At 35.8% G+C, this 26,623-nt stretch overlaps 1 protein-coding gene across 2 annotated transcripts in view; it reads right to left on the bottom strand.

Moving 5' to 3' along the window:
* PPME1 (protein phosphatase methylesterase 1) overlaps positions 1-26,623 on the bottom strand; it is a 60,211-nt gene that overhangs the window by 5,349 nt on the left and 28,239 nt on the right. Inside the window, exons 4-11 of one of the 2 annotated variants that reach the window (XM_045508810.2) lie at positions 23,505-23,562; positions 23,006-23,057; positions 18,545-18,699; positions 17,609-17,699; positions 13,401-13,466; positions 10,154-10,277; positions 2,343-2,514; positions 1,410-1,454 (exon numbers count right to left, since the gene is read on the bottom strand). In XM_045508810.2, coding sequence (XP_045364766.1) covers positions 1,410-1,454; positions 2,343-2,514; positions 10,154-10,277; positions 13,401-13,466; positions 17,609-17,699; positions 18,545-18,699; positions 23,006-23,057; positions 23,505-23,562 — 763 coding nt within the window. The remainder of the gene's footprint in view (positions 1-1,409; positions 1,455-2,342; positions 2,515-10,153; positions 10,278-13,400; positions 13,467-17,608; positions 17,700-18,544; positions 18,700-23,005; positions 23,058-23,504; positions 23,563-26,623) is intronic. The other variant, XM_010973127.3, reaches the window with a different exon arrangement.

The following is a 26,623-nucleotide window of genomic DNA, read 5'->3' as shown; positions in this document are numbered from 1 at the left end:
ACTATCTGCTTCCAAGGCTGGTGATCAACACTGGTTCCAAATACTATTTCAATTGAGATTAACTGCTTTCAGATACAATCAGGGTCATGTCTGATTCCTCTGTGGGCCAGCATCAAGCATAGGTTTTAAACAGAAAGAGTGCTGAGAAAAGGTCTGCTTGATTGAATTCAAGGAAAAATGTCTAAGCTCAGAATTACCAATATCAGTGCCATAAAAATCACATAGCCCCAGCCCATGGTCCTGCTCAAGGCCTCAGGACACTATGTAGTTGGGGGAAGGGAAGGGGATGAGGATCTTGGGCCAGAGTTCACTAAATCATTCAGGGGCCTCTGAACAACTATTATCAAGGAATATAGCCCCCTTCTCTATGGAGAGCTTGAGGACAGCTAAAAGAACAGTTTGAGGGACCCATGAAACATCCAAGTAGAGATTTCCAGCAGGTTTGATATATGGACCAGGTATGGAGCTCAGGAGAGATGTTTGAGTCAGATGTTTAGCTCTGGGAGTTATCAGGATGTAAACAGGAGACGTGAGATTGCCCAGGAAGAGTAAGTAGAAAAGAAGGAAAGTCAAGAACAGAATTTGCTTAAGCCTGAAAATTTGCCATTGAAGTTGGCACCTCTTCTTCCTATAACCCAATGTTGCCAATGCCCATTGACTTTACCTTCACCAAGCCTTTCATCTGTACTAAACTAAGAGCTTCTATGAAACTGGTTCTACTGCTTCCACAGTCATCTAGCCAACAAACCTGGACCTGAGCACAACATGTCACTTTCCTACTCATTATACCTCGCAATCCTTGTGAGGTTGCCATCAATTTTCTCATTTTATAGATTGAGAAAACTAAAACTAAGGCAGGTCAAGTAACTTGCCCAGGGTAAAAAAATTAGTAGGAAAGAAGCAGTACTCAAACCCAGTTCTCCCAATCTCAGAGCCCTTGCTTTTACCATCTCATTATGCCGTCTTCTAAAAAGAGATTATACCTTTTTGTATCTGGATTATCTTGGGCCTTTCCCTTTCCTAAGAATTCTAACAATAATAAAAAATACTGATCTGTGTTCAGAATATCTCCTTTCACAATATTATATATCTGTATGGAGTACTTTATAGTTTATAATGCCCCTTTCAAAGACATTGCCTCACTTTAATCCTTACAACTCTGAGGCATATGTGGTAGTATGAGTCCTATTTTCAGTTGGAGAAAAACAAAACTAAAGTTCAGAAAAGGGAAATACTTGCCCATAATCATATGGTGGGTCAGAAGCAGAGGTGAATGTCAAATCTGGGTCTAACTCTAAGCTTGTGCTCTCTCAAGTGCGTCTCACCATCTTAGAACATTGATTTCCACATGAGTCAGCCCATTTCTCTGCCCTCAGGGGACCTAGGGACATAATTTCTTCATGACTTACCTTGCATTTGGCCAATAGTCAGATCTTTATCCAATCTATCAACACCTAGAACAAATAAGTGAATCCATAAGTAGCTTCCTAGAAAAGGCTATATGAAACAGGCTTTGTTGTTCAAGTATGAAGTAAAAATTGTTACAAATTTGTAAACATGATGACATTCTCAATTCGTGTTAATGCCAATCCTAACTCCCTGAGGGTATATTCTCATCACATGAAGCTTTATACGCTGAGTCTCCCTGTAGTCACTTTGCTTGTTTTAACTGGTTTCTGAAAACAGGGTTTTACTTTTATTTCCATTATACTAAGAATGTCCTTATACCACTCAAGGAGAAGGACTTGGGCTTGACCAGGTACAGAGGCCAGGCCAGAATTAGGCCATCCTAGGTGGATGTTTCCACTTGGGTTTAGGGAGTTGGCATATGGAGAAGAAAGGGCACAAATGAGTGAGGATGGTACTTCACTCTGGAAGTCGTTACCCATTTGGTAAGCAGTTTTAACAAAGACATATTCAGATGACAATATACCTACACTGCTATGGACTGAACTGTGTCCCCCCCCAAATTTATGATGAAGCCCTAATTCACAATGTGACCATATTTGGAGAGATGGAAGCAATTATGGTTAAATGAGGAAGTAATTAAGGTTAAATATGGTCATAAGGGTAGGGCCCTCATATGACAGGATTAGTGTCCTTTTAAGAATAAACACCAGAGATTGCTCTAGCCTTCTCTGCCATGTAAGGACACAGTGAGGAGACGGTTGTTTGCAAGCCAATAAGAAAGCTCTAAGCAGAACCTGACCAGGCTGGAACCCTGCTCTCAGACTTCCAGCCTGCAGAACTGTGAAAAATTTAATTTGTTGACTAAGCCACACAATCTATGGTATTCTGCTATGGCAGCCCAAGCTGATTAATACATACACATACATACTTACCAGCCAAGAGCAGCAATTTAGGAATAGGACAACTAAGAAAGAGATTGGATAAGCCTCGGAACCAGCCATCCCAGTATTTTTCTGTTTTTGCCAGTTCAATTCTCCAAGTATATGGATGGTCTTTCTTGGTCTGGAGGAATAAGAGCAAGTTCTGAGTCTCTGAGGGCATCCCCTGGTGGAACAAGATAAAAACTAGGTCCCTGGGAAAAGGAAAGGGGAGGAAACTAGCACTTACTAAGGGGTTATCATGCCCCAGACATTTTAATATACATTTAATCCTTGTTAACAGTCTTGTGACATAGGTTATTGTTATAATTTCCATGTTTAGATAATTAGACGTTTACTTTTTATTTCTATTACTTTCAGTGAACTTAGGAAACTTTCTTAAGATCATGAACTTAAATGGTAGAGCCAAGATTGAGCTTCTCATATTTATATCCATTTGACAAAAATAATACATCATCAAAAAAAAACTGCAAAAAATATACTACAGTATAGGAAAAATACTTATATAATATTAAGTGAAAGAAACAGTACAACATGTCATTTAAGTTAGGATTACTGCTGGAAAAATATGGTATACTTTGAGAAAGAATTGGAAGGGAAAACTGACAATATGTTGATTTGTTGGTAGAGCATTTTTATTTTGATTTATGACAATGATATAATGTTCCTGCAACAGTAATTTAAAAAAGTAAATCTGACACAAATATGACAAAAATGTCACTATCTGTTAAATCTCGATATGAAGTTGACAGGCACAGAGTATGCACTCATAAAATACAAGCTGAACAAATAAAAGGTTCTCTATACTTTTCTTTATCATTAAAAATTTGAAATATTATAACTTAAATAAACAATTGGAATACTGCATCAACTATAATATGAAAATCTAGAAGTGAATATGAGACAGCACCTATTGTGTTAAAGATCACTGAATGGTTAACATGTCCATACTACCCAAAGAAATCTGCATATTTAACACAATCCCTATGAAACCCCAATGGCATTTTTTGCAAAAGTAGAAAAATTCATTCTAAAATTCATATGGAATCTTAAGGAACCCTCAAACATCCAAAACAATTTTAAAGAAGAACAAAATTGGAGGACTCACGCTCTTTGATTTCAAAATACATTACATACCTGAAACTAATATAATTCTGTTAATGAACTACACTTTAATAAAAAAAAAAAAAAAAAGAAGAAGAGGGACCTTGGACAGACACATAAAGAAGGAAGATGATATGAAGACATAGAAAGAAAATGGCCATTTATAAGCCAAGGAGAGAGACCTGGAACAGATTCTTCCCTCACAGTACTCAGAAGAAACCAACCCTGCTGACATCTTGATCTCAGACTTCTAGCCCTGAGAATTGTGAGACAATACATTTTTTGTTGTTAAAGCAAAACAAAACAAAAACACACGCACAAATAACAGTAATCAAAACAGCAGAGTACTGGTACAAAGACAGCCAAAAACAGAGCAATGGAATAAACTCCAGGGCCCAGAAATAAACCCTCACATAATATGGTCAAATGATCTTTGATAAGGATACTGAGATGACTCAATGGGGAAAGAAAGGATAGTCTTTTCAACAAATGGTGTTGGGAAAACTGGATATCCACATGCAAAACAATGAAGCTGGAACATATACAAAACTTAACTCAAATGGATTAAAACCTAAATATAAGAACCTACAACTATAAAACTTCTAGCAGAAGCTTCATGAAACTTTTCACGACACTGGATTTAGCAATGATTTATTGGTTGACTTAGCAAAGATTTCTTGGTTATGACACCAAAAGAATAGGCAATTAAAGTAAAAAATAGATAAATGGACTACACTAAACTTAAAAATTTTTATGCATCAAAGAACTCAATCAACAGAGTGAAAAGGCATACTACTAAATGGGAGAAAATATTTGCAACTCATATATCTGATAAAGAATTAATATCCAGAATATATTAAAAAGTCCTATAACTCAACAACAAAAAAATCAAATAACCTCATTTAAAAATGGGCAAAGGACTTGAACAGACATTTCTCCAAAAAAGATATACAAACAGCCAATAAGTACATGAAAAGGTGTTCAACATCACTGAGTAAGAAAAAGATCAGCTACTATAAACATGTACAAATATTTATTCAAGACTCTGCTTTCACTTCTTTTGGCTATATACCCAGAAGTGAGATTGCTGGATCATAAGATAGTTCTATTTTTAATTTTTTGAGTAACTGCCATACTGTTTTTGATAACAGTTGTACCATTCTGTAATCCCCCCAACAGAGCACAAGGGTTGCAATTTCTCCACATCCTTGCCAATACTTGTTATTTTGTTTTTTTTAAATAGTAGACACCCTAATGGGTACAAAGTGATATTTCATTATGATTTTAATTTGCATTTGATTTGATTTGTATTGATCACTAATGATCACAAATACTATGATTCCACTTATATGAGGTACCTAAAGTATAATGAAATTCACAGAAACAAGTCTCAATGGTGATTATCAGGGCTAGGAGCTGGGCAAAAAGGGGAGTTGTTTAATGGGTATAGAGTTTCAGTTATATAAGATGAGAAAACTCTGGAGACTAGTTGCACAAAGTATGAATATATTTAATACTACTGAACTACACACTTTAAAATTATTAGGATGGTAAATTTTATGTTATGTAGTTTTTTTTTCCTTTTAACCAAAATTAAAAAAAAAAGAAAAAGATCACTGGTTGGGGGGTAAGAAATAGAGAATAGAATTGGTTGTTTAGTGAGAACTAGAAGACCCAAGTTACTTTCCATTTACAGTTATTACAAAATATTGGCTATGGTCTCTATGTTGTACAACACATTCTTCAGTCTTACACCCAACAGTTTGTGCCTCCTGTCCCCCACCCCTAAATTGCCCCTACTCCCCACTGGTAAGCACTAGTTTGTTCTCTATATCTGTGAATCTACTTCTTTTTTGTTATATTCACTAGTTTGTTGTATTTTTTATATTCCACATATAAGTGATATCATATAGTATTTGTCTTTCTCTGACTTATTTCACTTAGCATAATGCCCTCCAAGTATAAACTATTTCTAAGAGGTCAGCTCCACAGTCAGAGACAGCATAATCTCACAGGCCCCTCCCAAACGCATACTAGATTTCATATGTAAATGACAACTCAATAATGAAAAGACAAATAATCCTATTTAAAAATGGGCAAAAGATATGAATAGATATTGCTCCAAAGATATACAAATGGCCAATAAGCACATGAAAAGATGCTCAACATCACTAGTCATTAGGAAAATGTAAATCAAAACCACAATAAGATACTACTTTATACCCACTAGGATGGCTGTAATCAAAAAAAAAAAAAAGACAGTAACAAGTGCTGACAAAGATGTAGAAAAACCAGAACCCTCATACACTGCTGGTGGGAATGGGAAATGATGCAGGCACTTTGGAAAACAGTCTGGCTGTTTCTCGGATGATTAAACATAGAGTTACTATCCAACAATTTCATTCATAGGTTTATACCCAAGAGAATAAAGACCTATGTCCACACAAAATTTTGTACACAATTGTTCATATCAGCATTATTCAAAGTAGACAAAAAGTGAAAATAACTCACATGTCCATTAACTGATGAACAGATTAAAAATGTGGTCTATCTAAACAATGGAATATTATTCAGCCATAAACAGGAATGAAGTACTGATACATGCTACAACAAGGAAGAACTTGGAAAACATTGTGCTAAGGTGAAAGCCAGTCATGAAATACCCCATACTGCATAATTCCATCCATATTAAATGTTCAGATTAGGAAAGTCTGTAGACACAGGAAATAGATGAGTAGTTGCCTAGAGCTGGAAAGGTTGGAGAGAAATAGGAAGTGACTGCAAGTAAGTATAACATTTCTTTTAAAAGCAATGAAAATGTTCTAAAATTAGATTGTTGTGATGATTGCACAACTCTGTGACTATACTAAAAGTCATTGAATAATAAAGCAATTTTAATAAGAGAGAGGTTTATGTATAAAGGAATATCTCCTGGACAACTAAAGTTTATTCCTTTAAGGACCAAAGCTTAAATGTTTTCCCTATCTTTTCTGTATTTTAACCATTTTGTATTAGATTTCCAACCCCATCGCCAATAAATATACATAACTTGTCTTCCTTTATAGGGCAGAATGGGTACAACTGACCTCTTATGTATGTCTCAGGATCATTTCAAACACAACTTTTTATATTGTGCTAAACAGAGATGTCCGTAAGAAGTTGTGCCTGGTTTTTTGTTTTTGTTGTTAAGTTTAATTGGCATTATAAACATTTTTTCCATCACTTTAAAAATGTATTTATTTATTTATTTTTCCATCATTTACTTATTATTTATTTATTTACTCACTTACTTATTTTTCCATTACTGATATAATTGATACACAACATTGTTTAAGGTGTACAAAGTGTTATATTTATATATTGCAATACGATTACCACCATAGCATCAGCTAACACCTCTATCATGTCACATAATTATTTTTTTGTGGTGGGAACAATTATGATCTAGTCTTTTAGCAGCTTTGAAGTTTATAATACAGTATTGTCGCCTATAATTACTATGCTGTGCATCAGATCTCCAGGACTTATTTATCTGCTAGGTGCAAGAAGTTGTGACTGTTGGAGTTTGTCTTCCTCAGTTGTAGACTGTTTAGCCATACCCCTTATTGACCAATGTGCCTCAGTTTGTTCTCCTAACAAAATTGCTAGAGTTCATAAAACTCCATATAATTGGGCTTATAAAAAATTACAAGGAAAAAGTGAGTTGGGTGTGTTTTAGTGCTAACATTTATGTATGACCATAGGCAAGTATCTGCATCTGACTTGTAAAACAGTGCTAATATCTACAATGCAGAGCCAAAATGAGAACTAGAGATGATTAATGTGAAGCATTCAGTATAGATTCTAGCACACAAAAGGTAAAAAGTAATTGATAGTTTGTATCAGTCTCAAATGTACTAAATACTACCTAATTACCTTGTAAAAATCTCTTCATCTGTAAGTCTCAGTTTCTACACTGTTAGCGTGGGAGAAAAGATCTCCCCTCACCTCACAGAGTAATGGAGGGCAAATTTATCATTCATTATTTATAATTCTGTAAACTCCAAACAGGTTCAAGGTATTATTCACTGATCTTAAGGATGATAAAAAGATACTGATTAAATTAAAATAGTTTTAAACAAATGTATTCTCTTCCTTGCTAATAGTAGCATCTCCAAATGCAAAGGAATATGCAGTATACACTAAGTCCATTACCTGTCATTAGTAAGATGTTCATAATCCATCCCAGAAAGTTTGCAGCTCACACTCACTGATCATGTCCCTTCCCACTATTATCCTCAAATCAACTGATCAGGACGCACTAACAGAACACTTACTATGCATACAACCCTGAGCTAAATGCCGAAGGCAATTTATTCTGAACAATAGTTCCTGCCCTCAAAATACACAGGTTATTTTTGTTGGGAGACAGTTCTTGTGTTATTATAGGACACTGAATCTGCATTCTAGGGATGACCATCAGACAACCATAGTATGTTGAATGTGGCTTATGAAATTCAGTTCTATGACTTAGTCACAACTTCAGAAAAGAAGTCCTAAGTTGTGTGCCACAGACTCTCAGTGTTGTACTGCAGAGTGACTAATATAAACTGAGGTCAGAATGCTTCCCCAAGGAGATACATCTTGAAAGATGGGTAAGATCGGATACTACCCAAAGCAATCTACAGATTTAATGTGATCCGTATCAAATTACCCAGGACATTTTTCACTAGAACTAGAGCAAATAACCCTAAAATTTATATTGAATCACAAAGGACCCAGAATTACCAAAGCAATACTGAAGAAAAATAATGAAGCTGGAGGAATAACCCTCCCAGGCTTCAGACAATACTACAAAGCTACAGTAATCAAAACAGTGTGGTATTGGCACAAAACCAGATATATGGATCAATGGAACTGAATAGGGAGCCCAGAAATAAATCCACAGACTGACAGTCAATCAACCTTTGACAAAGGAGGAAAGAATATACAACAGAGAAAAGACAGTTTCTTCAGCAAATGGTGTTGGGAAAACTGGACAGCCACATGTAAATCAAGGAAGTTAGAACGCTCCCTCACACCATACACAAAAATGAACTCAAAATGGCTTAAAGACTTAAACATAAGACAAGACACCTCCTAGAAGAAAACATAGGCAAAACATTTTCTGACATAAATCTTAGCAATGTTCTCCTAGGGCAGAATACCAAGGCAACAGAAATAAAAGCAAAAATAAATGGGACCTATTTAAACTTACAAGCTCTTGCATAGCAAAGGAAACCATAAGCAAAACAAAAAGACATCTACAGAATGTGACAAAGTATTTGCAAGTGATGCAATTCACAAGGGCTTAATTTCCAGAATATATAAACAGCTTTACAACTTAATAACAAAAAAACAAGCAACCCAATCCAAAAATGGGCAGAAGACCTAAACAAGCAATTCTCCAGTGAAGACATACAAATGGCCAGTAGGCACATGAAAAAATGCTCAATATCGCTAATTATCAGAGAAATGCAAATCAAAACTACAATGAGGTTTTACCTCACACCAGTCAGAATGGCCATCATTCAAAAGTCCACAAATGATAAATGCTGAAGAGGGTGTGAAGAAAAGGGAACCCTCCTACAATGTTGTTGGGAACGTAGTTTGGTGCAGTTGTTACGGAAAACAGTATGAAGATTCCTCAAAGGACTAAAAATAGACTTACCCTTCAGCTATCCCACTCCTGTACATATATCCAGAAGGAACTCTAATTCAAAAAGATACCTGCACCCCAATGTTCATAGCAGCACTATTCACAATAGCCAAGACAAGGAAACAGCCTAAGTATCCATCAACAGATGACTAAGTAAACAAATTGTGACATATTTATACAATGGAATACTACTCAGCCATAAAAAAGAATAAAATAATGCCATTTGCAGCAACATGAATAGACCTGGAGATCGCCATTCTAAGTGAAGTAAACCCAAAAGATAAAGAAAAATACCATACAATATCACTAATATGTGGACTCTAAAAAAAAAAGACAAATAAACAAAAACAGAAACAAATTCACAAATATAGAAAACAAATTTATAGTTACCAGGGGGAAAGGGGGTACAAGGTAATTTATATATTGCAATATGATTACCACCATAGCTAACACTGGAAGGGATAAATTGGGAGTTCGAGATTTGCAGATACTAACTACTACATATAAAATAGATAAACAACAAGTTTCTTCTGTATAGCACAGAGGAGCTATATTCAATATTTTGTAATAACCTATAATAAAAAAATATGAAAAGGAATATATGTATGTATTTGTATTACTGAAACATTAGGCTGTACACCAGAAACTGACAAGACCCTGTATATTTCAATTTAAAAAAAATAAGAAAGATGGGTAAGATCAGAGTGGGCTTAGCACAGAGTGGTAGGAAATGGGATATTCTTATGAGATAAACCAAAGTAACAGACGTACAGAGGTGAGAAAGAACCTGATGAGAGAGCAGTCTGAGGGAGGGTAGTTCTGTAAGTTTTATATTCCAATTTGTCAGAGCTATCAACAAGTGCTTTATATCTTATAGTTTATGTAAGTATGTATTATAATAATGTCTTTGTCCCCTAAAATACCTAATGATGGACAAAAAGAACAATGTTACCTCCCTTTCCCACCCTACACATGATGAACCATTCCCTACCCCATCCTTCCAAAAATACAGGCTTTCACCCACCTCCATGTCATCTTCCTTTTTCCTCTTGTTTACTGACTCACTTCCTTCTTCATCTTCTTCTTCTTCCTCTATGATTCCTTCCACTATAGATTTTGAGCCTTCTGGACTTATAATTCCTTCACACCTAGTTTAAAAAAAAAAAGTGCTATCACATACCTCTCTTCTGCATACAAATTACCTTAGAGATGCTGATATTTAGGGCCTTTTATAATCAAATATTAGTTAAAACTTAATAACACTTCTGGGAAAAGGATGGTGCAAAAAATGTGCATTTAAAAATGTACAAAAGTAGACCAGGGGTGTGGAAGTTCATGGCCAATGTTTGACTATACTCTAAGGGCTGGTTTCCAGTTCTTGCACCAATACTGACCTACAGAAGAGAGTAACCACTACCTGAGGCAAGGTGACAGGAGTTTTATTTGACATTATTATATATAATCCTCACAGCATTGCCACAAAGTAGCTCTGAAGAGCTGAAAGGATCACTTAGCTCAGGAGTGGATGAGGCTGAGAGGCAAATCCAGTCCAATTAACCCTAAAGCATGGTGTTTCTCTACTGTACTCTGCTTATGGCAGTACAAGGCTCAAACAGAATGATAAAAGGCCCCTACTTTTAATCAGCAGACAGAAACTGGCAATTACAATAACCATAACTAGGACCAGAGAAATCTTAGAGATCAGCACATCTGATCCAACCAATTATTGTTGTTTTTCCTCTAAAAAATAGTGTCTCTTTATTATATATTTAGGTAGAAAAACTATTATAGGAATAGCTGGTACCACAATTCTTTTTAAAGAGAATCTGTTGGGAAAAACACACTGACAAGTGTTAAAGGTAAAATCCCAAAACCCTAGCTAGGTAGCAGCTAGTGCTAAGGTCTACTCTGCATGATAAGAGAATTTGTTATTTTGCCTTTGAAAAGGGAGACAGAAGGGAGAAGAGGAGAGAGCGAGCAATATTGAATAAAGAGACTGGGAAAAATTGAAAGGTCAGTGAAACTTCAGTGGTGGATTTTTAAGAATGGTAACTTCTCCTTCTCTGTCTCCTCAACCAAACCTTCAGTGAAGTGTATATTCAAAAATGTTCTGTTAAGTGGGTGTTTTCTATGGAACTTGAGGAGGTGTCAAGTTTCACATTTAGGTTAAAGTAACAAAGAAACAATACGGGCCTTTGAATTTCCATAACATTGGATCGGGAGGCTCAAGAAAATTATACCCAGATCAAGAAGGGCAGGAAGGTTCCAGCTGATATCTATGTGACAATTAAAATACACAACCTTACATACACAGGTTTACATATTAAAACACCACGTGAAGTGAAAATTTAAAAATTGTTGAACTACCTGCATATAAGCCATGTAACTTCCTTTCAAAATGCTTTACCAATGCTTAGAGAAGTCAGATCTCAAAATATTTAAGCACTGAAGTGAGCAGTCTCACAGCTTATTCAAAGCCTCTGCATTGTGCCTGCCAGATATTACTACTCAAATTGCCCTTTTAGGCATAAAATCCAAAATATAGGCCTGAAGTCAAATACACAGGAGTTTGAATATGAGCTCTGTCATTCATTAGCTTTGTAATCCTGGGAAAGTCACTTTATCTTTCTGATATTCCATTTCCTCTCCTACAAAATACTTATCTTGAAGAGGTATTGTATAGATTAAATGAGATAGTGCAAATGAATGAATGAATGAATCCAGGTAATGATCATCAATGGATACTAACATTAAAAAAAAGGACAACCAGACATTATGTGCTTCCTGATGGCAGTACAAAATATCACCTATTCTTGCAAACAAATGAAAAACCAAAATAACAAACAAACCTGAACTTGATCAAATTTCTGATCTAACTAACAATTTACAGAAAGTATAGGGAATAAAGAAACATGTTAAATTATACCTTGAGGAGGGAGGGTATAGCTTAAGTGGTAGGGTGCATGCTTAGCATACACAAGGTCCTGGGTTCAATCCCCAGTACCTCCTCTAAAAATAAATAAGTAAACCTAATCACCTCCCCCCACAAAAAATAAATTAAATACATAAAATTATTTTTAAAAAATTACACCTTGAGGAATCAATTAGCAAATCCAGATTGTGGGAAATTCTATAGGGCAAGCAGCCAGGTTTCCTTAACAAATAAATTGTCAGGAAAAAAAAAATGAGAGATAGAAATGGAACTTATAGATTAAAAGATACTGAAGAGATTTATCAATCAATTGCTATGTATCTACCCTACTGTAATCTGATTTGAACCAAAAAAATTTATGAGACAAACAGAAAAGTGAATACTAAATAGACATTTGATGATATTAAGCAATTGCTAATTTTTTTAGGTGTGACAGTGGTATTGTGATTGCACTTAAAGTGTCCTTACCTTTTAAAGTATATGGAAATCTTACAGAGGAAGTTATGTTTATCTGGAATAGGTTTAAAAATATTTTGTGCTTAGGGAAAATAAATAGGGGCACAGATGAAACAAGACTGGCCATGAGCTCGTAACTGCTGAAGATGAGCAATGGGTACATTGGGGTTCATTATATTATTCTACTTTTGTATGCTTCAACAATTTCCATTATACAAGGTTTTAAAAATTACACAGTGTACATATAATACCTCGCACAGTGCTTGGCAAATAGGAGGCATTCAATAATGCTGTTATTATTTTCATCAACTCTTGTGCTTCCTGTCTGTTCCGGTGGGAAACATTTTCCCAGTTCACCTAAAGTTTATTTTGTGACTACACAGCAATACCCAGGACTCATGAACCCTATCCAGGAGGAGCAACTGGGCTGAATAATCTTAGCTCACCCTTAGAATCTGGCTTTCACTCAGGCTGTGCCAAAGGTCTTACACAAAAAATTCCTCACAACCACGATTGGCTTAAAAGGAGACTGTTACCAGAATGAAATCATAGGTGCCAGCAATAGAGTGAACACTTAATGTCCATTCTCTGGTATTCTTCACCTTTTAACACCTACAGTTGTCCTAATAAGGTAATCCAGTATTACATAGAAGACATTATTTGGCTTTGGGATTTCTTAAAAAGAGAGAGAGAGAGAGAGAGAGAGAGAGAGAGAAAAGAAATCTATACAGCCGGCTCAACTGAGCTCATTTATAAAAATTATCTAAAGTAATGAAGACATTCACCAGGATGGTAGGATAGGTGTATGACAAAAAAGGCAATCTGTAATTCCCTTACCATGTTTCAGCTTCTAACCTGCCCAAAAGGGAAAAATAAGACCTACTGTTTGACTTGGCCAACCATTGAGACACGGGCAGACTCCAGATTTCGAATCTGGCCACTCTTCACACTAGAAAAGAAAAGTGAGATGGGAGAGAAGAGGTTATTCAGCATCTATCTTATCATGTCACCAGAGTCAAATCAGTAATTCTGCAGATTCTGCAGGATCTACTAAAAAGTTATGGTTACCAATATAGCTTACTATCGAGAGTGCCATATCTTCCCTCTTGGTTATTATTACGGCTATAAGCCAAGCAGTGAAAATTAAGTAAAGGCATTGAAGCCATTTCAGTTCTGCAAATATTTACTAAGAGGATACTAAGTGCCAGCCCTGCATTCAAGAAGCACGTAATTCAGTGAGGAGAAAGAAACACAAACAAATAATTTTAATATAATAAGGCAAGATTCAAAGAAATCACTTTATTCTAAGTGAGTTAGAGAAAGCTTCCCAAGTATCCTGCCTATAAGGACTTAAGAAGTTAAGTGGAACATAAAAGAGGGAGGTCAGAATATTAATAGGCAGAAGGAACATCGTGAACTAAGGCACAGTGATGTGAAAAAGTCAGCAAGATGATGATTTTCGATGGCAGACTGCAAGAAGAAGCAGAGGAGAGAGAGCAAAGGAGGAGTGTGACAGACTAGGATAATAGGCAGGCAGGGCCAACTCCTGGAGGGTCTTGTAGACTATCATATAGAGCTTAGGAGCTTAGACTCTAAATAGATTAGTTTTCTCAGAGTTGGTTAAGGGCCAAGCAAAATGACTGCCTGTCCCAGGGGGGAACTAGAAATACCACTTGAAGCAGGACATCAGAACACATTTCTTTAAATCTCATTTTTTAGCTTTAAACATCACATACAATTTTAAGGTGTTCCCCCCCTTAGATAATGACCTTGTTTCTTATTTTAATAATAAGCAGAAGCAATCAGAACTACTACCTCATTTTTCTACCACCAACTGAATCTACAAATCCACCAGTATTTATAATCATACACTCTGCCTTGAAGACTGTTTAATATATGAAATATCTCTGTTTCTATACAAGGCCAACATTGAATACTGGTTCCTATCCGCTCTTGCTTATGTACACCTTGTTTCCTTTACTTACCCTGTTTCTTTCCTGTGTCATCATTTTTTCTCTAGTGGATATTATAAAACATCCTTTAAAAATATTCTCTAGCTTTTAAAAACATTTTCAATCCCACATTCCTTACTAGATACCACCCCATTTCTCTGCTCTCCTATACTACAAAGCTTTTCAAAAAAGTTATCTTACTTGCTTTTTCCACTTTGTTCCCTCTGACCCTTTCCTCAGCCATTATCCCCAACTCCTATCAGGTTTCTATCTCCTACTTACTTTCTGAGATTTCCTTTGTCAACATCACCTCCATCATACGAATTCTAATGGTCATTTCTTAGTCTTACTCAATCTCTCAGCACCATAAATCCTCTCTCCCTCCTTCTATAAACACTTGCTGTGCTTTCTTGGCTTTCCTTCCATTTCACCAACTGTGTCTTGTCAGTGTCTTTTGTTGGATCTTCCTTTCTTTCTCAAGCTCTAAATATTGTAGAGTATCCCAAGGCTCAGTTCTTGGATATTTTTCTGTCAACTAGATGACTACATTAAATCTTTTGGCTTTGAATACTATCTATGTGATGATGAGTCTCCAATTTATCTCTAGTTGAATCTCTTTTAACTAGTGCCTACTTAACGTTTCCATTTAGATGTACAATAAGCATTTCAGCTGATCCAAACAAAAATCCTGATTCCCTAGCCCTTGCTTGCTCTCAAATCTATTGCTCTTTGTCTCTATCATTCACCAATTGCTTGGGCTAAAAACCTAGAAGTCATCCTTGAATGCTGCACTTCCCCCTAACCTCTCACCCAACACACAATCCATAAGGCAGTCCTGTCAGCTCTACCTTCAAAATACATTCCAGATATGACCATATAACTTCCTCTGTTGCCATGATAACCCAGCTTACCATCATTACTCTCTTATACTACTACAATAGTTTCCGAACCAATTTCCCACTTTGGTTATCAACCCTACTCCCTACTCCTTCCCCTATTCTGTTTTCCTCAGAGCAGCCAGGTGGTGGAACCAAGATGCAAATCTATATCTAACTTCGAAGCCCAGGCTCTTAATAACTATACCCTATTGCCTCTCATTTGGATGACAAAGACAGCAAAAGCAGAAATTCATTTTGCTTTAAATCTTTAATAAATTAAACAGATTGGGCTTGTGTTTCAACATCTTTAAAAAAAAAAGTATCTGGAATAACCAAAATGGCCATGAGTCATAAACTCAATTCAGATATCCAGCAAACACAAAACAAAATTACCAAAAATTCATAGTACTCTTTCTGATTCTTAGGCTTAGAAAGTATCTAAAAATCAGTGGCTCTCAAAGAACACATAACATTTTAATATTCAACAAACAGAACACTTATCCTATCCTACATCTGGCACTAGAATCAAGACTCTATCTCTCCTTAAGAGAAGGTTCACCATGATGCCCAAGCTGGTTTGGGTGCCTATCTTCTGTACCTTCTGTACTTCCTTCATTGTGTTGTGTTTATGTATTTACTTGTATGCATTCCCATTTTTTCATGACAGGAATTAAGCCTGATTCATCCCCAGTTCTTAGGTCAGGTACTGAAACATCTTAGGTACTATAAAAAATATTTACTGAATAAAGTGTAAAAGTTATTTGGAATAATTTTCTCACTAGTTGTTACTGGGGAAGCAGGCAGAGTGCTCGAGGTACGTGTTGAGCTGGCAGCAATTGCATTCTCAGTGTGGCTGCTTAAGATGGAGGGATCTTTGGTGTTTTCAAGAGAACAGGAATCCTGCATCACAGCAATGAACAAGGGGAGGCAGAAACAACGGTACCAAACACAAACACCATTCTGGCAAACCATATTTAGCACAAGATCCTCTGTCCTAGGAAGAATCCCTAGGACATATTTTACCAGGCCCTTAATTTCCACTTGCTATCTCTGATTCAGTAAATAGATATGTTCTGCCTGCCAGAGCAGCCAGCAATATGCTATATGTTGTATGAAAGTACAAAAGAAATAGAGAATAGCTTCTGACCTTATGATGCAGGAAGGGTACTAAGACAAAAATGAAAATTAACAATACAAGCATGTGCCTTAAAGGCAGATTAGAAGCCTTAAGGGGTAAACAGTACAATGCAATACAGACTTAAAGGTCTTCAGCAATTTTGCTGAGGGAGTGACCTGAGTGGTTTGGAGGAGTTATAGCAAGGGTTCTACAGAAGGAACTGGAGATGGACTTTGAGGAATAGGTAGGAAGACAGGATAATGAGGATATTTTATCTCAAGACTGATCTCCTTGAAGGTGGGACAGTGTTTTCTCATCTCTGAATTTTTGCCCTTTAGCACAAAGTGTTTAATAAATAGAAATACGTGTTTAATAAATAATCAAATAATTGATTGAATTAACAAATGATAACTGAACAGCCTTTACTTAAGTAGAACCCGTAGCCAACTCTGTTAGTAATTTTTATGAGAACCATTTAGCCAAAGGGTTTTTATTTACACAAAACCCAAATGAAAACTGAGAAGGGAACCTACATTCGTTTCCCTATCTTCTCTGGAATACAGAAAGTGAATCTAGAACCATGGAGCATCAGAGGTAGAAAAGGCCTCACAACCTCATTTAATCCAAAGTCCCACCTTAGAGATAGGAAAAGCTAGATAGTGATGATCTGTAATTACTAAGATTCTAGGAAGTACTATAGTGTATTGGAAAAAGGATGGGTTTTAGACAACTGAGCCTAGTCTGAAACATTTAAAGTATTTTTTTTTAAATCTGCTCTTTATATAAATGTTTCCATACATGATATTACAATAAAACTAAGGTGTGGAAACTGAACTATTCCCTTCAACATGGTGCTTGAGCTGATGAAAAAGGAAAGTTACAATCTAACATGTAAAATAAAAATATATATATATAGACAATATAAACAACAAAGTCCTACTGTATAGCACAAGGAACTATATTCAACTATCTTATAGTAACCTGTAATGAAAAAGAATACGTTTGTATGTGTGTGTGTGTATAACTGATCACCATGCTGTACACCAGAGACTAACACAATATTGTAAATCAACTATACTTCAATGAAAATTAAAAAATTAAAAATAAATAAATAAAATGTAGACAATATAGATTTGTGGGTTACCTCCATTCAATGGCATTCTCCAGAGACTTGAAGGTTTTAGGACGACCACGTAAGAAATTCTGCATGCTATTAAGTGCATCCATGGCTGTACCTAGATGTTAAACAAAATATTTTAACCACAGCACTTAACATATTCTGAGCATTTAAACTTTTTGAGTCAACTATATATATATATCCTCCTCAATGACAGCAGAATTAAGTGATGTTTAGGGGAAAAAAGAAGCAGTTTAAGAAAATTCAGAAGGCTAATGTGATAGCCAGCTTCCAAGATGGCCTCCAGTGGTTTCTGCCCCCTGGTATTCAGTAGCCCCTCCACACTGAATAGGGCTGACTTGTGTAAGCAATAGTGTGCCTTCAGAGGCTGGGTCATAAAAGACACAGCAGCTTCTTTTTAAATGTTAAATAAAATTATGCAACATACATACAATTGACATATTATGCAGCCATAAAAGATGTTTATGAAGATTTTTGATGACATGTAAATGTGGGGTGTGGGCAAATGGGTGAAGGTGTCAAAAGTACAAACTTCCAGTTAATGTACAGCATAGTGACTATAATTAATAATACTGTATTGTATATTTTAAAGTTGTTAAGAGAACAGATCTTAAGAGTTTTTATCACAAGAAAAAAATCGTAACTGTGTGGTGATGGATGTTAACTAGACATAGTGTGGTGATGATCACTTCACAATATATACATATATTGGGATTGAATCATTATGTTGTATACCTGAAACTAATGCAAAGTTATTTGTCAATTATATCTCAAAAAAAATTTTGGGATGCCTTTGCCACAAAATAACACTAAAAAAATATAAAAGAGGGAGATACTTCAAGATGAGAGAAGTCAATAATAAATAAAAATAAGATAATAATCTACCACTTATGTCTCTCATAAGTCAAAGATTTTGACTTAGTCATTATTAAGAAAACTTACCTTCCACAACATCAATCATGCACAGACCCAGGAGGCTTGGCACCAGACTGGATGATGCTGTATGGACTGCAATAGCACCGCCCATGCTATGTCCAATCAGCATAATTGGAGGAGGGAGGTCCCCATACATGGCTTCAACCACATTGCCGACATCTCTGCAAAGAAGGGGAAAAAAGCAAGGAATGTTCTCTGACAATTAAGAAAAAATAGTCTTCTTCCCTAACTCTCTACTTCAGTCTGTAACTAATAGTCCTAGGACTGTAAAGGTCTACTGGACTACTTTGCTAATGTACCTATGTAAACCTCCTAACACCCGCCCCACCCCCAGTTCCTACACACAAGCCACACATCTAGCTCTTCTGATAAATGTCAGTTTAAGGACTAAGAACCAAAATTTTCTGATTTTCCTTTACATCACACTTTCACTGTTTCACATGTTTAATACAAGTACATAAACATATACCTTTATTTTAACCTAAGCTTGAAACTCTGGACAAGTCATTTAACTGCCCTATGCCTCAGTTTCCCCATCTATAAAACAGGAAAATAATTTTATTAAGCATTATAATGTAATGAAGTTTGACTTCACAAGGTGAATTGCAAGCCCAGATTATTTTTTACTATGTGGACTTGGATTAGCTACTTAATCTCTCAGAGTTTCAACATCTATAAAATGAAGATAAGAATATCAGTTATTATTCTGGATTGCTTTGAGTATTAACTGAGATAGTGAATGTGAAACTACTTGAAAAAGAGTAAATTGCTATACAAATGTTAATTACTTACAATTTGTCAGGTAAAGCTGTTTGAAGTATAAACACAAATATAAGTATAGTGTTCTGAGAAACTAGAAAGACGTTCAGAACAAATTTTTATTGGCTTCTGTTCTAGTCTTTAATTATGAGTTTAACAGAGTCAAACCTTTAAGCTCTGAAAATGAGAGGTAAAGCAGGCACTTTGGTTTTTATTTGCCTATGGGCCTTCTTGACTATAGTAATAAGTAAGTAAGGTGTGTTTCTAGAGACCACAGGCTCTACTGTCTTCTTTTGGGAGTGGCTGAGTCAGTCAACTTCAAAAGACAGTGCTGCCTTGCTGAGTGTCACGACATACCTCAAGCACTCACACAAAGTCAGCCAAATACAGCAGTTGTGAATGTAGATACACAGCCTTTCAGATATGGTCTCCACAAGTATTCAGAATAGCAGAGGTAAATGTTATTAATTACTTCTGCAGGAATTAATCTTAAACATCTCATATAACAATTACAGATGTGAGGGTAGTTGTACCATCTGCAGATAATCAGAATGGGAGATAAGGAAGCCACCCAATTTTATAAGTGAAAACAAGGAATAGTTTAATATTCCTTTGGAGTTAAATTTAAGCTTAAAACTTTTGGTTAGTAACAGATATAATGAGTAAAATAAAAGGATGCTATGGAAGATTATCTAGTCAGTAACTGGATGTACCAGAGTTTTGATAGACACTTTCTAGGGGGATTCTATCATATTTATTAATACAGAAGCAATATTTTTCCCCAGCTTTACTGAGATATAACTGATAAATAAAACTGTAACAGACATAACAGAAAAAGGAGTATCAAAGTACCCTGGGCTCAAATCTTGGCTCTTCCACTTTCAGTGGAGTTGCATTTTATGTAGGGTTTAGGTTCTGAAGTTGATATGAAAGTCAAAAATCATGCAGTCAGTGCTACTTGAAAACCTTAACTGCCCTGGTCCCATTTTGAGATTTTTGGTTACACAGAATTCAGAAATCATATAAATGTTATATTGCTTCAACTATTTCAGCAAGAATCCAACTTGTTTGCTTTTCCGATTCTTGGTAATTATCATCTATTGCAGCTGGTTTTAATAATTTATTTTAACTTTTTATGTGAGTTATCAACTGATTCTCTTTTAGCTCTAATTCACCCATCATCGCATGTTCTGCAAAACTGGATGAGGCCTTTACATATTTTTCCTTTGCCAGCTGGTATGATGTTAAGCTGTGTTAGTAGAGGGCAAAGGAGAGACACTGCAGAAAGAGAGGGTTTTGTTCCTGGTTCACGTTTACTCCACACGCTCCTGTAGCTTCTCTAGCACCCAGGATGTGCAGCACACACTGTTCCCGCTCAACTCCTGCAGCACAGGTGGCTTCTCCAAGCACTCCATCCCCCTACCCCCAATGCTCTTTTTTTCCCCTTACCTTTACTGAGGTATAATTGGTATATAAAAAATGGTGCATAATTAATGTATACAATTTGGTACATTTGGATATATGTATACACTCCTGCTACCATCACCAGGATCAAGGGAATAAACATATTTATCACCTCCAAAAGATTCCTTGCATTGCTTTTGTGTGTGTGTATGTGTGGTAAAAATACTTAACATGAGATCTACCCTCTTACCAACTTTTAAGTATACAGTATCTTATTGTTAACTATAGGTTTTATGTTGTACAACAGATCTCTGGAACTACCCCCAACATTTTTGTTGCAGAGTGCCTCTAGTGAGGTATCTCCCTGTGAACAGCTTCCCCTGTACCCTAAAGGGCAGATTTCTGGCAAGTTCTGCCAATGTAGCATCAAAGTGACTTCTCTGCCTTCAGTAAGCCACCACTGTGCCCTCTCCAACAAGGTCTAGACCTCAACCTCTTCCACTCAGGTACTGTCTCAGTCTGAGGGGATATAAGAAGTGGCTGCTTCTTACACCTGCTATTCCTAATCTTTCCTTCTCTCTGTTTTTGAATTTTTCCCCCAGCTTTACTGAGATATAACTGATAAATAAAACTGTAACATATTTACAGTGTACAATGTAATGATTTGATACACATATACATTGTGACATGATTCCCAAAATCAAGTTTACTAACCCTATAATTCTTTAGTTCTCTTTACTTCTTGCTAGCCAATTCCTCATAACTCCAATCCCCTGTTTATAGTTAATAAATATTTATACTAAACTATTCCTGTTTAAATTACTGTGTGGTCTCTGTCTCCTGATTGTCCCAGACTGATACATTATTAGGCAATGTTTCCTTAAGGTCATCACTTAAATTCTTTAATTTCCTCTCAAATGTCAGTCAAGCCATCATCACCCTTTGGCTGCCTGACCACTTAGATGATGTGTTTCACTTTTCTGGTCAACACTCAAGAAACCCTTTAAAAATCATTCACAAATCTTTCTATAGGTATCATTAACATGCTTGATTATTCCACGCTTTATTGTTCTCACACTACAAAGGAACAACTGAGGGAGCTGATTCTTGGCTTTCTTTTCGTGGTTTCTCAGGCATATGTTCACTGAGTGGAATGGTCCTCACACACTGTTACCACTCTCTCACTCTCTCTCTCTTGTTTGCTCTCTCTCTGCCAAGCACTATGGCTAATGATCACAATTCTGGTCTATTAACTGTGTGACCTCATATGGTTATTCAACTTGACTCAGTTTCCTCATTCATAAAAAAAAAAGGTGATAATACACTACAGAGTTAATAATGTAGATTAATTAAATAATTTATTCTTAACAAATGTTTAATTTACACTTAATAAAGCCTGGCAGATAGAAAGCACATAAATAGCAACTACTATAACAATAAAATTATGGCCACATATGAGTTTGGGTTCTGAAAGAAAAATAGCTTACTCATGGATTAAAGCTGCTATGGTAAGAAGGGACAAGATATTTTTGGTGCCAAAGTTGGTCAGACACTTGAGAGCATGCATTAACCACATGAGAAAGGGTGTATTAAAGCAGGGAAGATGGGAGAATCCTGTTAACAGCATAGAATAGCTGTTCCCAAATACCAGCCATGGGACTGGCTACCTCAGATTCCTTTAAAGAACTTTATCGAAATATAGATGCCCAGACCCACTGGTAGAAGCACTAATTCAATAGGTCTAGGTTAGGGCCAAATCATCAGTACTTCAATTACTTCTCAGGTGATTCTGATGAGTGGCCAGGTTTGAGAGCCACTGTATGTGCTATATTCATCTTTTACTTTGAGGCCCAGTGTATAATCAGTTATTCTTTAATACCCTGTTCCTGTTTTACTATAAAGCTGGACAAAGAATGTGGGCAGGATACCTTGAGAATACCTCACAGGGTCTCTTGTATAAAACTACTTTTTAAGAATGGGTCCCCAGTAGATCGTCAGATTCTATTCAACACTTGTGAACAGAAGAAAAGTTTTCGAAAGCCAACATATTTCTATGCCTTGAAGAATTTACAAGTGCATTATGTGATGATGATCATCACATTGAATATACCAAAAAAGATGGAGATCTCTTTCAATATGAAATAGTAGGGAAACACTAGATGTAGAGGAAAGAGAACAGAAGGAAAATTTTCTCTGTGCTAATTATTGTTCAACAATCTCATCAGGAGAGCAACAAAGATATTCTATTTATTTATAACAGTAATGGAAGCCAGGTGATTGTATAAACAATATTAAATTACTTACTTTGCCATTGTTTCTGCAGACAGGTCTTCAGAATTCTTGACTTTTGTTTCACCTAAAAAGAAAATATTTTTTTTAAACTTCCAAGAATAGGAATTATAAAAGCAAGAGTATTCTCTTTAAAAATTTTACCTTAGGATAATGAAATGGTGATTTTATAATTGTATATGATGAGCATAGCAAGGATTTTCTATTACAGACACATCTTTATAGTTGGCCATCTTAAGAAGGATAATTACAGTAGCAAAGATTTTTCCACATCTCTTATACATCATCAACATTAGAATTTGGTTACATTAATGGAGATTCTCTTAGCTAAACAACAATATATATACGTATCTGTGTATTTATAAAATATTTATGAAAACTGAAAGCTAATACTTCCCACAAAATGCCTAAGTGGAACAGACCAAGCCACGATGAAATTTATAATACTTAACACTATTCAAAGGGCTTGGCAAATATGTCACTGAGTCAGTGACTAATTAAGAACTTCACTCACCGTGACCTCGAAGATCCAAAGCCACAATTCTACATTGAACTCTACTAATGATTGCTGCCTAGGAAGAAAAGGATAAGTATTAAGATGCATCAGATTAGCAAATCTCTCCCCATTATCAATGGTAACTTTGTTGGATGAACTGCCATCAGAACTCAAGAATTTCAAGAGAATCAAAGACTTTCCACTTTTAAGAAAAATTTTAGAAATGACTATTCTCTGCTTTTTTGGTGTATATTCTGGTTCTATCCCAACTTCAAAATATGGCTTTCTCCACTGAAATCTTTCTTGAAAATTAAACTCCTCCTAGTTTTTTCATGAGACAGAATAAGCACCTGTAAGAAATACCCTCTGAGCTTTGCTACTACCTATGATTTTCATCCATACTCACTGTTATCTTTTCATGCTCTGGAAGGGAAATTCTCTAGGAAAGGACCATGAGTCAGTTTACATCTTGGCTCAGTTTATCATATAAATGTGACATTCAGATCAAGAAATAACCTTGAAAGCTGCCCAAGACATGAAATCTACCAAAGATTTACTGAAGATACAGCAGCAGTACACATAAGCTTGTCAGTTAAATAATAATATATTGAAAAAGAAATCATAATATTATGATGAGGTACAATTTGAGATGTTTAAACAAATCTGAAATAATTGAGGATCTTCTTCTTCAAATGAACCAGATTCTCTGGCAATAATACATCACAATTTGTGTTAGTAAATGTCACCAACTTTTTTTTTTTTTTACTTTTAAAAATAAAATAGGAGAACTGTCTAGGGTAACTCTCACATTTTATGAATGAGGAAACTGAAGACAAGAGAGGAAATTATTTGCTCAGGGTCATATAACTACTAGTAAAAAGAAGACCAGAATCAAGGTAAGTTACCAACATAAGAGTCAACATATAACACAAATCAGATTTCTTAAATCATATTTTTCCCTTTAAGTGATTAAACATATCATTTTTATTATATTCTCATGATAAAAATATTTTAAAACACATAAAATTAATAAGAAAGAGAGGAGGAAAAGCCCCTTTGATTTGTCAACAAAATGTAGCCTCCTGTCATCTCTTTGGGTATTTCCTGAAATCTTTTTCCCCAGCTTTATTGAAATATCACTGATATATATTGTATGTAATATTTCTCAAACTCATTTAATCACAAAATCCCTATTTCATTAATTTCTCATGGAATTTGTCATCTGTAGAATACACTTGAGTAAAAGAAGAACCAGAGGCATCTTCCACAATGATAACAAGTATAATGATGTCAGCAGCTATTTATCAATCACTTCCTCTACGCCAGGCACTTTCCATGTTATTTTATTGTTCCTATCTATGGGATAAAATTACTTAATATCAATACATGTCAACAAATAGCTTATAATAATATTTGTACAAGACTTCATAATTTAAAAACAGTTTTCATATCCACTATTATACATAATCTTTACAGACATCTTCAAGTGTAGGGAGACTGCATTTGGAGACTACAGAAAGGCTTATGTGACTTACTCAAGGGCTTAAGTAGCCTTTATATTTATTACTAGTACTCGTAATATCTATTTATTACTAGTACTCACAAAATCAGAACTAGAAATCACATCACCTGACTTCTACTCCATTGTTCCTCCCCTTAGTGTCAAAAGCAATAGCTGTTTCACGGAAAGTCTGATCTAGACCTAACTAGATCCCTCATTTCTAAGGACTCAATGTTCAGTTAACATTAGCTCTGATTTTGCACTAGAGTCCTAGGTAGCTACTCAAAAGTTCAATGAATATAGTGAGGCTACCTCTGGCCTACATACGTAATTCTCACCAAATTTTACAAAATCTTATGACCTATTAAGTACTATCCTTGGAATAAAGCTTTTCCTTTGCACAGACTACTTTTTGTCAAATTTCTTATCAGGTAGAGCCTAGAGTAACTATTCCCAGTTTCAATTCAGTTGTATGGATGTGACATGCCAATTAAGATGATACCTCTTTCCTCTCCCCAGTCACACATCTCTTTCCTTCCAGGTCTCCAACATGTTAGTTGCCCAGTGAAAGTATATTAGTTTAGAGCAGAGCCAGGCAACATGAGAGTCACAGCACATGAACCATTTCTGACCCTGGCTCAGGGCTATCAGAGTACATTTACTAATATAGTTGTTACATTAGGAACAGGCACATGTTGCAGTTACCTGTTCATTCAAAAAACATTCCTTGAGTATAAAATATGTGCCCCACATAAATAAGCCGTGGTCTTTGCCTCGAAAAAAGCTGATAATCTAGTTGAGGGATGTAAATGACTAAAGCCATGTTACTAAGGACTTGAAATGTGGCTAGTCTAAACTGAGATGCACTACGAGTATAAAACACACACTGGATTTCAAAGACAGTATAAAAAATAATGTGAAATATCGCAAAGGTAACTTTTTTATTGATTATCTGTCAAAATGATAATATTTGGGATACAACGGGTTACATAAAATACATTTTGAAATTAATTTCACCTGTTTCTTTTTACCTACTTAATGTCCCTACTAGGAAATTTAAAACTATACATGTGGTTTGCATTACATTTCTATTGGATAACACAGGCCCAGAGACATGAAAGTTTGCAACTTATGGACAAATGATACAGCTACCTCCTAGAGTTAAGAGAAAGAAAGCAGCAAACAAGACAAGGGTCAAATCATTTAATAACGGTTGAGTAAGTGCCTATGTGTCAGGAACTGTTTCAGGCATTTGGAAACAAAAGAAGTCAGACATTACCCCTATTTTCAAGGAATTCATAGTCTAATAGAAGAGACCAGAGGCACCTTTACACTTAATTACAATAATCCTGCTGCCAGGAGCAAAATGAAAAAGTTCAGGGCCCTCCTCAACTCCACAGCCATCCGGCTCCAGGTTCCTAGTGCTGCATTCCCACTTGCTCCCACCTTCTATCCTTCAGACTCCCTAATGGTAAGTAGAGGACACATGTGTATCTACTTGATACATACAAGAGATAACAATTTCATTTTAGACAGCAATGTTGCCAGTGTCTTCCTTAACACCATCTCCCCTTACATATGGGCTACCCCATCCCAGAGTCAAGGATACTGGGAAGATCTACAATTGGCAGTATTC

The sequence above is a fragment of the Camelus bactrianus genome, chromosome 10 (assembly GCF_048773025.1).
Source record: "Camelus bactrianus isolate YW-2024 breed Bactrian camel chromosome 10, ASM4877302v1, whole genome shotgun sequence".
Classification (NCBI taxonomy): Eukaryota; Metazoa; Chordata; class Mammalia; order Artiodactyla; family Camelidae; genus Camelus; species Camelus bactrianus.
Note: the sequence above shows the minus strand (reverse complement) of the source record. Positions and strands in the feature narration are given on the sequence as shown.